This window comes from Nyctereutes procyonoides, unplaced genomic scaffold (genome assembly GCF_905146905.1).
Source record: "Nyctereutes procyonoides isolate TBG_1078 unplaced genomic scaffold, NYPRO_anot_genome, whole genome shotgun sequence".
In the NCBI taxonomy this organism is placed as follows: Eukaryota; Metazoa; Chordata; class Mammalia; order Carnivora; family Canidae; genus Nyctereutes; species Nyctereutes procyonoides.
The window spans coordinates 35,521,799-35,534,217 of NW_026575134.1; the positions used below are offsets into that span (position 1 = coordinate 35,521,799).

The window sequence follows — 12,419 nt, forward strand, 5'->3', positions numbered from 1 at the left end:
CTCAAAGTCTCAGCTTTAAGTCTCAGCTTTTTACAATATATTTAAATACAGTACCTTAAAATGGTATTTCTTGATCTCCTTGGCGATCTCCAAATTTCATTTAAATCTCATTATTTCTGTGAATGCATTTAAATGTAGAGTTTGCACAGACCCCCCTCGCTCAGATGAGCCCCATGTCATTTCTAGATCTAATATAAAAGACATGATATTTACCAGCTTTGAATGAATTTCAGAATAAAACTCTGTTATATATTCTAATATGCGGTTCTGGAATCCAATTCTCTTGGTTTAAATCATGGTTTCTCAAGTACTGAACAATGATCTAGTTTCTTAATTTTTTCTGTATGTCAGTTTTCCTATATATAAAATGGAGATCATAACATAGTTACATAAAATTTTATAAGAACTGTTAGATCCTGACTTTAAGTGTTTTATATTTGTTAGTAGCTATCATTATTGTTATTATTATGATTTCCTAGAGAAATAAAGGAAAACAAAATTCAAAATTGTTATGCAATAAATGTCATTTCAAATCATTGTTGTTTTAGTATATACATTTGGAAAAGATGGTTTCAGTGATTTAGTTTATTTTGGCTTTCACATTCCATTCACTGCAGCTGATTTTTCATTATATTATTTTTAGTATTGAGTTTGTTACAGAAATATATATAATACTGTGGAAAAATATATGATAATAAAACACAGCTTCAGTAATTAAATTGATAAGAAATGCAGATTTTTTTTCTCCCCAATTTGTTGAAAGGGAAATATTTGGATTTAAGAAATATGATATGAGAGGTGCCTGGCTGGCTCAATTTGGACAGCATGCAACTCATGATGTCAATTCAGGGCTGTGAGTTTCTCTATTACCTATACAATAATAATAATGATGGAAAACTGTCCCAAACTTGGCTCTTGAATATTTAAAAAAAAAAAAAAAACTGGGAAGGGCACCTAGGTGGCACAGCTGGTTGAGCATTCAACTCGATTTTGGCTTGGATCATGGTCTTAGGGTTATGAGGTTGAGCTCCGTGTTGGGCTCTGAGCTGGGCATGGAGCCTGCGTAGGATTCTCTCTCCCTCTTCCTTTCTCCTCCATGTCCCTCCTCCACACTCTCTCTCTCTTAAGGGAAAAAAATGAAATAAAAAAAGATAAAATGATTTTTTAAAAAAGTTTTATTTATTTAAGTAATCTCTACACACCAGGTGTAGAGACTAATGACCCTGAATCAAGAGTTGCATGCTCTTCCTTCCGATTGAGCCAGCCAGGCACCCCAGCCTCTTTATTACTCTTAAGAAAAGGAATTTTTGAGCTGTTAAGGAAAATCTTGTAAAGATCCCTCTTTTTATATCTGGGAGGACTGAGCTCCTTTCCTGAGATTCAAGCTTCAGAAGGTTTATACACAGAAACAAGGGAAGAAGGGGACTTGTCCTGTCCAGATCAGTATTTTTATTTTTTATTTTTTCCCTTCAAAATTTTGAACATGGAAAAGGATATAGAACATAAAATTTATCATTTTAACCATTTTTAAGTATACAGTTCAGTGATATTAAATACATTCATAATGTGCTACCATCACCACTAACAATTTCCAGATCTGTCTTCATTTTGTAGAACTAAAACTCTGTATCTGTTAAGAAATAAACTGCCATTTCCTTGTCCCCCTAGACAAGGAAACACCATGCTACTGTTGGTCTCTATGGCAAACACCATGCTACTGTTGGTCTCCATGATTTTTTACTCCTTTAAGTACCCCATGTAAATGGAGTCACTGTATTTGTCTTTTTGTGATTGACTTATTTCTTTTAGGATAATGTCCTCAAGATTCATCAGTGTTGATGCATATATCAGAATTTCTTTCCTTTTCAAGGTTGAATAATACTCCATTGTAATTTAGGCTACATCTTGCTTATCAATTTGTCTGATAATTGATACCTAGATTCCTTCCACATTTTAGCTATTATAAATAATGTTGTTATAAAAATAGGTTTACAAATATTCCTTCAAGATCTATGTCCAGATCAGCTCTATGATTAGTGAAAAGAAATCAGTAAAAATCAACCTCATGACACAATACTATATGTTTACAAGAAATCAAAGAAAAAATAATAACATTATTAAAAATGGACTTACCACATACTCACTGTATATTAAAACCATAAATACACAACAATTTAACAATCTAAAGTAAAAGACATTTTCCTCCCTAGCATTTCTGAAATCTGTTTTACTTAAGTGGCTTACGAAAATAATTTATTAGACTCAGACTCACAAAGCATTTATGTATTGCTCTTCATTATGTTGCACTTGTTAGGGGAAAAAAAGGTTCTTACTTGGATAAGATGTGTTGGCATTGTTATGATACAGGCTGAAAGAGAGGTTCGTAGAAGACCACGGAGAACATACAGGAACTTTGTAAGGCTGTGGCTGTTGTCACAGTTTTCTGTACAGCAAATGTCATCTCCCCATAAAGGTGAACCAAGATTCTGGATTCCTATTCTTAAAATGTTTTTCTGTTTCTTCTAAAGGAAAGTGGGAAGGAGGCAAACATATTAGCTTCGGTTAACCAACAGGATACCTCTTTCACTTCTCTTTGCCAGTTTTTAAATTTATAAAAGATTAGGAAGATAATGTCAGTAGAGGTGGTAAAAACCTTTATCTGTAGTTAGTATACAGCAATATAAAGGAAATCTTCATTATTACAAGAGTATTAAAAACAACTGATTTTTTTTTCTTACTTTTGGAAAATCTGAAGAGTATCAAAAGCCTCAAGCTTCTATATTTTAAGAGTGACTACGCTAATAATTAAGTTTGGGGCACCTGAAATAATATATAAAAAATCAGTTAGCAATAAAGAACATCTAAACCAGAATGCTTACGAGCCATATTCAGTAATAGATGATTCCACAAGTCTTTCAATAAACTATAATTTGCTCAATATTTCTCTTTTAATGCTATTGTGTCCAATGCCTGATACTTTATTTGAAAGAAGTTTAAAATGTGTGTTTTGGTTTTACGGTCTACATATGTCTTTACTTACTCTTCTTGAAGCTATTTTTACAAAATAATTTAAGTTTAATACTTTTCATAAAATTGAACAAATGGACATTTAGAAGTCAAGTCTACTGAGATTAAGGTTGTAATAGTGACTGACATTTCCTGGGAAAAGAACATTTAAAAACCATTGAATAAAACCTAGGATGATTATCAATAAGTGTTTGCCATAAATGTATTTATAAAAAATTTTACTGTTTGGGTTATTCTAATGTTTTATAAATGCTTTCTTTAGTAATCTGGCAAAATTTCTGGGCAAAGGAGGAGAAATTAGCAAAACCTGGTATATGGGAATAATTGAAAAATTATTATTACAATTCTAATGGGAAAAGTAAGTTTTTTTCTCTTAAAGCAAAAATTTGGAACATGTGCCATTTCTGAGTGTGATTTCTGATGAAGCTATATCACTTGTTATTGCTATAATAAAACTAATAAAATTTATTTAACTACTACAATTTATTAACCAACCACTGTCTCCTTGATATTACAGATAAAAGTTGAGTTTGCATATTTTTGAGAACTAATCAACAAAGAAAAGTAGGGAAAATGAATAAAACGCTGAAATGTTAGAAGAGGAAAAACAAAAAGGTACAATAAATAGTAAGATGGGTAAGACAGATATTCACAGCCTGAACTGTGCAACTAAGACGTGGTTCTGGGCAAGACACATACAGTACTTAGGCATTTGTTTTCTCATCTTTACAATAAAAAGAATAGAACAGAATATTGTTCTATGAGACCATACAATCCTTCAAATATAAAAAGGGACACAATGGGGTGGATAAAGCTATTAAAATGAGATTACAGAAAAAGGAACTTAGTTTAAGCACATTAAAAAAAACCTTCCTGACTCCAAGGATCTGAAACATACTATTAAGGCAGCCCATCCAGTTTTCTTTTCTGTTTGTATTAAGTTTATAATAGTCAATCACATTAAGATATATGTTAACAATCCTTGGCAGTTCATAAAAGTTGTTTTCTTCTTTCTTTTTACATTACTTGAATGAAATGAAGTAATAATATGTACCATGGCATGTGTTAGAAATTTAAATAATTTTGATGATTTCATGTAAAATGATGAAATCATGTAAAATGTCTGTAAATAGGTAGGTTATCCCTCATACTGTATTACTGAGAGCCTCAGAATTTAAGTAAAATGGCACAATTAAGTTTCATTTTGTCATCCCTAAACTTGTTTTCTCATAAATTGAGCTTAAATTAGATTCTCAAAACAAAGAGCAATCTAGACAAAGGGAGAGAAACTTTCCCCCAAAATCTAGGTAGTAGAACAAAACCTGAAGGTAGAGGGAGAGAAGTATTATATTGTTTCCCCTGTCAACATTTCAGAAATTAAAGGTCAGTTGTATATTTTAACCCAGTCACTATTATACCAACTATTATAATCAAAGAACACGTGCTATAAGTTTATAACAAAAATGCTGTTAGGTCCAGAAGCTGGAGAACTACAGAGGTTTGGCAACTTTGACAGAAACACTGTCATATCTGAAGATTAAGATGAAAATATTAAGCCAAAGAATGAACGATAAGATATGTAAGTGAGGTAGGTACTCAGCATATCAGAATATAACTGAGCATAATACTTCAACATAGGGTATACATTTATATATATATTTTTAAATGATAGTAATTACAAAAACAAAGGCTGAATTACAGATTACCTGTGTAATTTTAGACATCTAATTCCTTTGCTATGCCATATAATAATGGAGCACATCGTAAGGCATAATAAAATTAAAAAGATAAATTCTAGTTGAAAGCTGAATAATAAATAGTTTAATTTATTTCTATGAGAGCATCTAACATATTTAATCTGGTATTCTAAGTAAAATCAGTGTTCAAATTTTGTTTTTACTGCACATTCTTAGATACTTAAAAATCATAACTTAAATGAAATTGTGACAGCAATTTGTAAATGTCTCCACTCCAAATATCTTTATAGATGAGCTATATACTACTTACTATCAAGGTTTTTTGGTTTTACCAATTATATATGGTAGTATATAATTACCTTGTATTTATATATATGAATATATTAAAATATATAAATTAAGTGTATAAATATATATAAAATATATATAAAAACCTAGCATTATATACTAGCATATAACACTCAATTCCTTATAGCCTACTTCAAATAAACTAAATTAGGTTATTTGAAAATGTAAGTTTATTTGAAAATGTAGTGACAGAGAAAGCAAGAGGAAAATTTCCTTTTAAAAGGAAGGATTCATTTCAGTATCAGAACATTATTTTGGCTCAGGAATAATATTCTTTGAAGTAGTGCTTCAGAGATGCATTTTTTGTGGCTTCTTGAACTCACCTAAAGTTTCTGAGATAGGGAGGTGGGTGGGTTGTGGGGGGTGACTGCGGGACGGGCACTGAGGGGGGCACTTGATGGGATAAGCACTGGGTGTTATTCTATATGTTGGCAAATTGAACACCAATAAAAACAAAGATAAAGAACCTATGTTCTAAAAAAATAAAATAAAGTTTCTGAGATAGAGGTGTAAATGAGGTGATTTAGCAAATGATACATTCTATAATAAAACAATATGGACATTTATTAACATAAAAATGTAACATAAACTTTATGTTTTAGTTCCAATAAAATAGGAAATATATTTTATGATAACTTGCTAGCACGTGGTAAATTTTTTTAGCATTCTTGGTATTCACCTTGTAAATATCTACCTCAACTCTGTTTAATCTCAGAGTTAATAGTTGTAGAACCTCTGGTTCAGAGAGACAAGTTCAGTTTGTTGAATCAACTTTCATAAAATAAAATACTATTTACTGAAATGGTGTTTTTTCATACTCAAATAAACAACTAAGAAAACAAATGTTTTATTCCCTTCCAATAATAGCTTACTGATCAAGGGTCCTTTAGATGGATGTGTGTACATATATGTGCGTATATGCATATATATGTAAGTATGTGTGTATCTTTATGCTATTACCTTTGCTTTTTTGCATCTTATAAAATTTCTTGCTCTTAGAAGATATGCCATCATTCTGTAAGAACAGCAGCTCTGCACACTGTATCATAGGAACTGTTATGACATGCCTGTTTCCATAGTAACCACAGCGAGTGGGGAGAGGTGTCTGTCAGGGACCAATTTACTTCTCCAGACACAGGGAGGACACAGTGCCCATAAATCTTAGCTAGGACCAAAAATGGAGCAACAATGAACAAAATAAAATTGTATTAAAAACCAAGGACCATATCAAAAACTGTAACATACATGAAGAGCCATCTATAAATAAATGTGTATGCTTCACCACACACATAAGTATTTTCAACTTGCTAATGATGATCAAAAAAATGATCAAAAAAATTTAAAAATTATCTTGCTGTGGAAAAAACACTAACTAAAGCAGTGAAGTTTATAAGAATACTTAAAATTAATGGATTTAGAGCAAATGCAATTGATAATGCCAAAAATAAGTCTTTGGGATTCTTTGCTTTCTTCAAAAAAATAATGGTGTTCTGGAAATAATTGTGCTAAAATAATAATAATGAACTGAAAGTCTTTAGCAGCTATAGCAATTAAAATCACTGAGAAAGATTTCTGAAAGGCATGATATCTAGAAATAAAATTTCTCTCATTTTAAGGTAAACTAACCAGAACATCTTTAATAGTATGAATTTGGAATCTTTAATAGTGGGAATTTAAAAACTTCCATTTTTAAAAATAGAGCTACAGAGAAATAATTAAGATATCAAATATTTTAACATAGCAAATAAAATGCATTTTTATGCATTTTTGAGACAACTCAAAGCATGATATAATAAGAAATAAAATCTTAAAATAATTCTTACTCTTAAGATAATTCAATTATGGACTGGTTGACAAATAAAATAAATTTAGATAAGAAAGTGTAAGTCTTGACTATTTAGTTAAAAGATTTTATTTATTTATGCATGAGACACACACACATACACACACACACACAGAGAGAGAGAGAGAGAGAGAGAGAGAGAGAGAGAGAGAGGAGGCAGAGACACAGGCAGAGGGAGAAGCAGGTTCCATGCAGGGAGCCTGACGTGGCACTCGATCCCGGGTCTCCAGGATCGCACCCTGGGCTGAAGGCGGGGCTAAACCACTGAGCCACCCGGGTTGCCCAAGTCTTGACTATTAAAGAGTAATTTTCAAAATGTGGCTATTTATTAATTCCAGGTGCTACAAATATGTATTTAAAATTAATTTATGTCAGAATGTACATATACATCTGTGTATCCAATGAGAACTTGGCTAAAACTTTAAATACACATTAACAATTAAAGTAAGGTTGCCTGTGCTCTGCTCATTTACATCTTCTGTGCTTGGAAACAGCTTGTTCACTATTGATTATCCTAAAATCTTCTGGGTTTACCTCTAGAGAGTTTAAAAACAACATTACATAAATGATTATAAAAGGCTTTGAAGGTACTCAATACCTGGGGATTGGATCCATCAAATCCTTCCTCATATATGACGTTCTGGATAAACTGAAGCAGCTTTATGTAGCCATGGGTCAAAGAACTGTGGGTAAGAAGTGGTTCAAATATATAAATGGGCTTATTATACAGGAAATTCAAAATCTAAGCTATAACAGTAAGGAAATAATTAAAATTTATGAGATTATCTAAATATAATATAAAATGAACCAAAATAGTATAATTTAAAAATGTAAAGTCAATACATCGAGGAAATAAGTTACAATGCCTTCTATTCACTAGCTCAGTGTTCTTGATATCATGGGAAGATAAAAATCTATGGAGACTGAGATGGCTTAATTATGTCAAGCTTAGTTACCTCCTAGAAAATTAATGATTTAATGAAGCAACCTACAAGATGAAGCCACTATAGCTTTTCAGTAGTAATCATAGATAATTAACACAGAGTTAATGAACTTCTATGCCAAGTACACCTGAATCAATGTCTTGATCACCTAAGCTCATCTGAAAAGTTTTAATTTTCTTAGAACAAACTGCTAGAATAATGGTAATTTAAAATTTTGATCTTTTAAGGCATATAAAGACAAGTGAGTATAATTTCTTTTGTTTTTAAAATGAAAATAATAAATATATGAATTCAAGAAGACAAATTATCTCTCACATGAATATTAGTATTAATATTACTATTTAAAAATATTTTACAAAAATAGGGAGGCTGGCAGGCTTATTTGGTACAGTATGAGATTGGTGATAATGGGGGCATGAGTTCAAGCCTCATGTTAGGTGTAGAGCTTAATTAAAAAATGTTTTTACAAATGTTATGAAACATCTCAAGAAATTTAGTAACTGTGAAGAACATCTGGTTTAACACTGACTGAGTTTAATATTCTTGATAACGCACTGCTTGCGTGCCATGGCTAAACATTGTTATGATAATGAGGTTCTGGAGCATAGTTATTTCATAGACATTTTAGTTACTGATGCTGTTAAAGCTGTGGGTGTCCTTAAAAATACAGGTGTTTGCTTTACTGTGATCCCAAATAAAGCAACCACATATGCAGAATAAATGCCCTAAAGAAAAAAATGAAATATAACTTGAAGCACACATGGAACATTAAAGAACAGAACAAGTTAGAAAAGTAGAAGACTACTTATTGTGCAAAAACAATAGTAGGTTGTTCAGCCTGTTGCATATCTCTGTAAATGTTTTATTTAACAGCCAGAGCTAGCCCCAAAGTACCTAACAAAAACAAAAACCAAGAGAAAGGAATGTTGTTATGTACAAAACAAATATGACTCCAATTAAAGGCTTTGGCAGTATGGTTATCTCATATAGTTACTTCTCTGTCTTCAGTGAGGGTACTCTGGATTACACGGACACATTTTTCCAGTTTAATGAGTGAAGAAATGTGTCTATAAAAAATGATATTCCATAATGGCACTGATGTAACTCTTTCATAAATATATGAATATATAAATATACATAAACACATAAATATATACAAATAAATAAGTAACATATTTTGTCCCTGCTGGCTCAACTTTCAGAAGGCGGTACTGCTGTTTGAATGCATGTTTTTCAATTCCTATTTGGGTCGATTAGATTTGCACAAGGGGTAAATCTGCTCCAAGGTCCCAGATTATGAAATGAATTTCAGCCAGCCATTTGATGAATGTCAGGATGGGTTAAAGGAGGGTGGATCATGAATATATCCAGTTCATTCTAATCCACCAATAATGAATCTACTCAAGACATTATTTCATATATTACAAAAAGTTTCTTAAGCATTTTTCTTTCTGCCCCAAATTGTTCAATAATAAAATTTGCTTTAAGCACATTGTAGTAAATTTGCTATCTGAGGTACATTCTAGATACCACATACATAAATTACTTCTGAGTTTTTCGTTGCAATTAATCAACACAATCGATTATTTCATATTCTTCCAGTCTGTTAAGGTAACTATATTAGAGCTAAGATTCTCTTCAAAGATAGTGGAGAAGTTTGATAGAACTAAAATAGAGACATAAAGCCAATACATCTTACTCTCTTTCCTTATTTTTTTAAAGATTTTATTTATTTATTAATGAGAGACACAGAAGGAGGCAGAGACATAAGCAAAGGGAGAAGCAGGCTCCTCGAAGGGAGGCCGATGCAGGACTTGGTCCCCCGGACCCAGGATCACACCCTGGGCCCAAGGCAGAAGCTCAACAACTGAGCCACCCAGGGGCCCCCTCTTTCCTTATTTAACACTGACATAAAACAATCCAGTCACCAGCATTGCTTAGAACTTTACAAGTAATAAACTTCAAACTAATTAGATTTCTAGGACAATAAACGTATTGATACCAGATTAAATGGGAAAAAAGCAATACATTCAGGTATATAAATTGATAATAATCATTTATGACACATGGGATTACAACATTTAAAACTAAACTACTTTATATGATATTGCTATTAAAATACTATTAATTTTATGAGATAGTTTTTGCCAGCAATACTTATAAAACTCTTTTACTGATAAAAATATCTTCTGTTGTCATCTAAATTAAAAAAAAAATGAAATCCCTTTAATTCTGAGGCTGTTGTCTTTTTTTGTTGCTGTTCAGCAGCATAGTAACTTATAAATCAGAAAATTTATAAGGAGGCAGAAGGAAATCGAGTTACAAATGTGACACTGTCCTCCTTATTAATGTTTCCAAGCAATGAACAAAGGTTATCAAAGTATTTAAAATATGCTCCAAAGGCAGCACATTTCAAATCATATATACTATTTTACCTTGATTTTCTTAGTTTTCAACAACTTTTATAGTAAAATGATCTAACTTGAGATTCCACAATTTGTCTTTAAAACTATAACAGTACAAAGAATGTGAAAACAATTATTAGAATTTCAAATTTTACCTTTAAAATATCAAGTATTTAAATTTTTTTCTGTCAAGAAAAAGTTGTTCTATATCTGTTATATTACCATGTTTTCTAAGAATAACTTATTTCTTTATATTAATATTAAACATAAGTAAAAGAGGTCTAATGACACAAAATGTAATATATATATATACATATATATATATATATTTTTTTTTTTTTTTTTAAGTAGGTTCCACGTACAACATGAAGCCCCGTGGGCTAGATCAAGACTTGAAGTGAGATCGAGGCAGGCACTTCACCAAATGAACCACCCAGGCACCCCTAAATCTATATTCTGATAATCAAGTCCAACATTTTAAAAAAAAACTGACAGAAAAAAATGAGACTTTTGTACCTATCAGTATCTCCCCTACCCAATTTTCAGCAGGAGGTCTGATAGACATTTACATCAGAGAGCTTCAATTTCTATCAACAAATAGCACTGTTTTTTCTGTGAAAAGTAATTTTTGTCAGTCTCATTAAGAAAGATAAAAAAAGGGGCACCTGGGTGGTTCAGTCCATTGAGCTTCTGATTCTTGATTTTGGGTAGGGTCATGATATCGAGCCCCGCGTTGGGCTCTGCACTCAGTGCAAAGTCGGCTTGTCCCTCTCTCTATGTTCCTCCCTGAGCTGGCATTCTTTTTCTCTCAAATAAATAAATTAATCTTTCTTAAAAAGATTTAAAAAAATCTGTTATAGTATATCTGCTATAGTCTAGTAAATCTGCTATAAGTGTAGATATAGTTGTAGTATACCTAGAAAGGAAATCAAGCAATTAATAAATACCAGTTGATTACCTTGTAGTTTCTCAAACAATGAACAAAAGTCTCAGTGTGATCGAAGAATAAATGTAAATGTAAAATCAACAAAATCTTGGGTAACAAAAGATGAGATTTCATTTGTGAAAATATAAATGATAAAAATAAAATTATATATATATGAAATAACTAGTATATAAGTGAAAATTTTAATCATAGATGATAAACTCTCACAGATTTTTTTTTTTTTAACAAAACTACTTGATTTTAATTTTATCTACTGGTAAAGTGTCTGACGTAGTAAATACTCAAAAATGTTCTGCATCTCTCCCACATTTGATCATTACAATAGCCCTGTGAGGTAAATAGAGTCATTAGCTCCATTTTGTGGTAGAGAAAATTAAGACCCTTTGGAGACTTAGGTGATTTGTTCAAAGCTGTACAACAATTAAGTGACAGAAGAGGCACCTAAAGAGTTTTCTAAAAATTCAACTTATCTGCTCTTTAGGCTAAATTAAAATAAAGCCCCAGAGTGAGATCCAGATTCAATGAAAAGTCTGTGGGTTCAAATACACTAATGTGGCTGTGATGAGGTTTGAACATGACTCCATTCAACACAAAGTATCCAGTGTATAGTTTTTAGAAAGGTATTTTTCTTTTAGTTGCACCTATGAGACCTTCACAAATAGGCCTCATTTGTATTAACTTGGTACATGACATTAAAGACAATTCAAGATGGAAAAATGTAGATTTACAGCATATAAACGAGATAGCAGAATAGCACAGTGGAAAGTATTACCAAGATCTGGGTTCCTGGTCTATTTGTATCAGCAACTATAGCTAAATGTGTGATAATGAGGCAAAGTATTTAATTGTTTGTTCCGGGGCTCAAAGTGTTCTCATGTGACAGAGCTGTACTAATAATCTCTCTTGTCCTTTCGGACTTAAAGTTACAGGACTCAACAATGACTTTTCTTTTTAAGACTGATTTTTCCCATTAAAATGATTAATTGCTGGGTTTTTAAAAATAAGAACTTCTGGTGCATTTAAATATTGATTTAACTACTTGATAAAAATACTTAGGGAAAACTGTTTATCACTCCCAATTAGGATTAATTTAAAATGAATATGAAGTATTTTTGATATTATTATGTAAATCATTGAGAAAATGATTTGTATTACCAAAATTCTATTTACACATATATTTCAAGTATTCATTTATGACAAATAGTGAGA

The 12,419-nt window shown here is 31.5% G+C and overlaps 1 protein-coding gene across 5 annotated transcripts in view; it reads right to left on the bottom strand.

The window, feature by feature from the left end:
* ELP4 (elongator acetyltransferase complex subunit 4) overlaps positions 1-12,419 on the bottom strand; it is a 252,754-nt gene that overhangs the window by 157,276 nt on the left and 83,059 nt on the right. For all 5 annotated transcript variants that reach the window (XR_008661309.1, XR_008661310.1, XR_008661311.1 and 2 more), the window contains exons 6-7: positions 7,514-7,598; positions 2,334-2,522 (exon numbers count right to left, since the gene is read on the bottom strand). Coding sequence is in view for 2 of the 5 variants with exons in the window: in XM_055301054.1 (XP_055157029.1) it covers positions 2,334-2,522; positions 7,514-7,598 (274 nt within the window). In the remaining 3 variants the exon portion in view is untranslated. The remainder of the gene's footprint in view (positions 1-2,333; positions 2,523-7,513; positions 7,599-12,419) is intronic.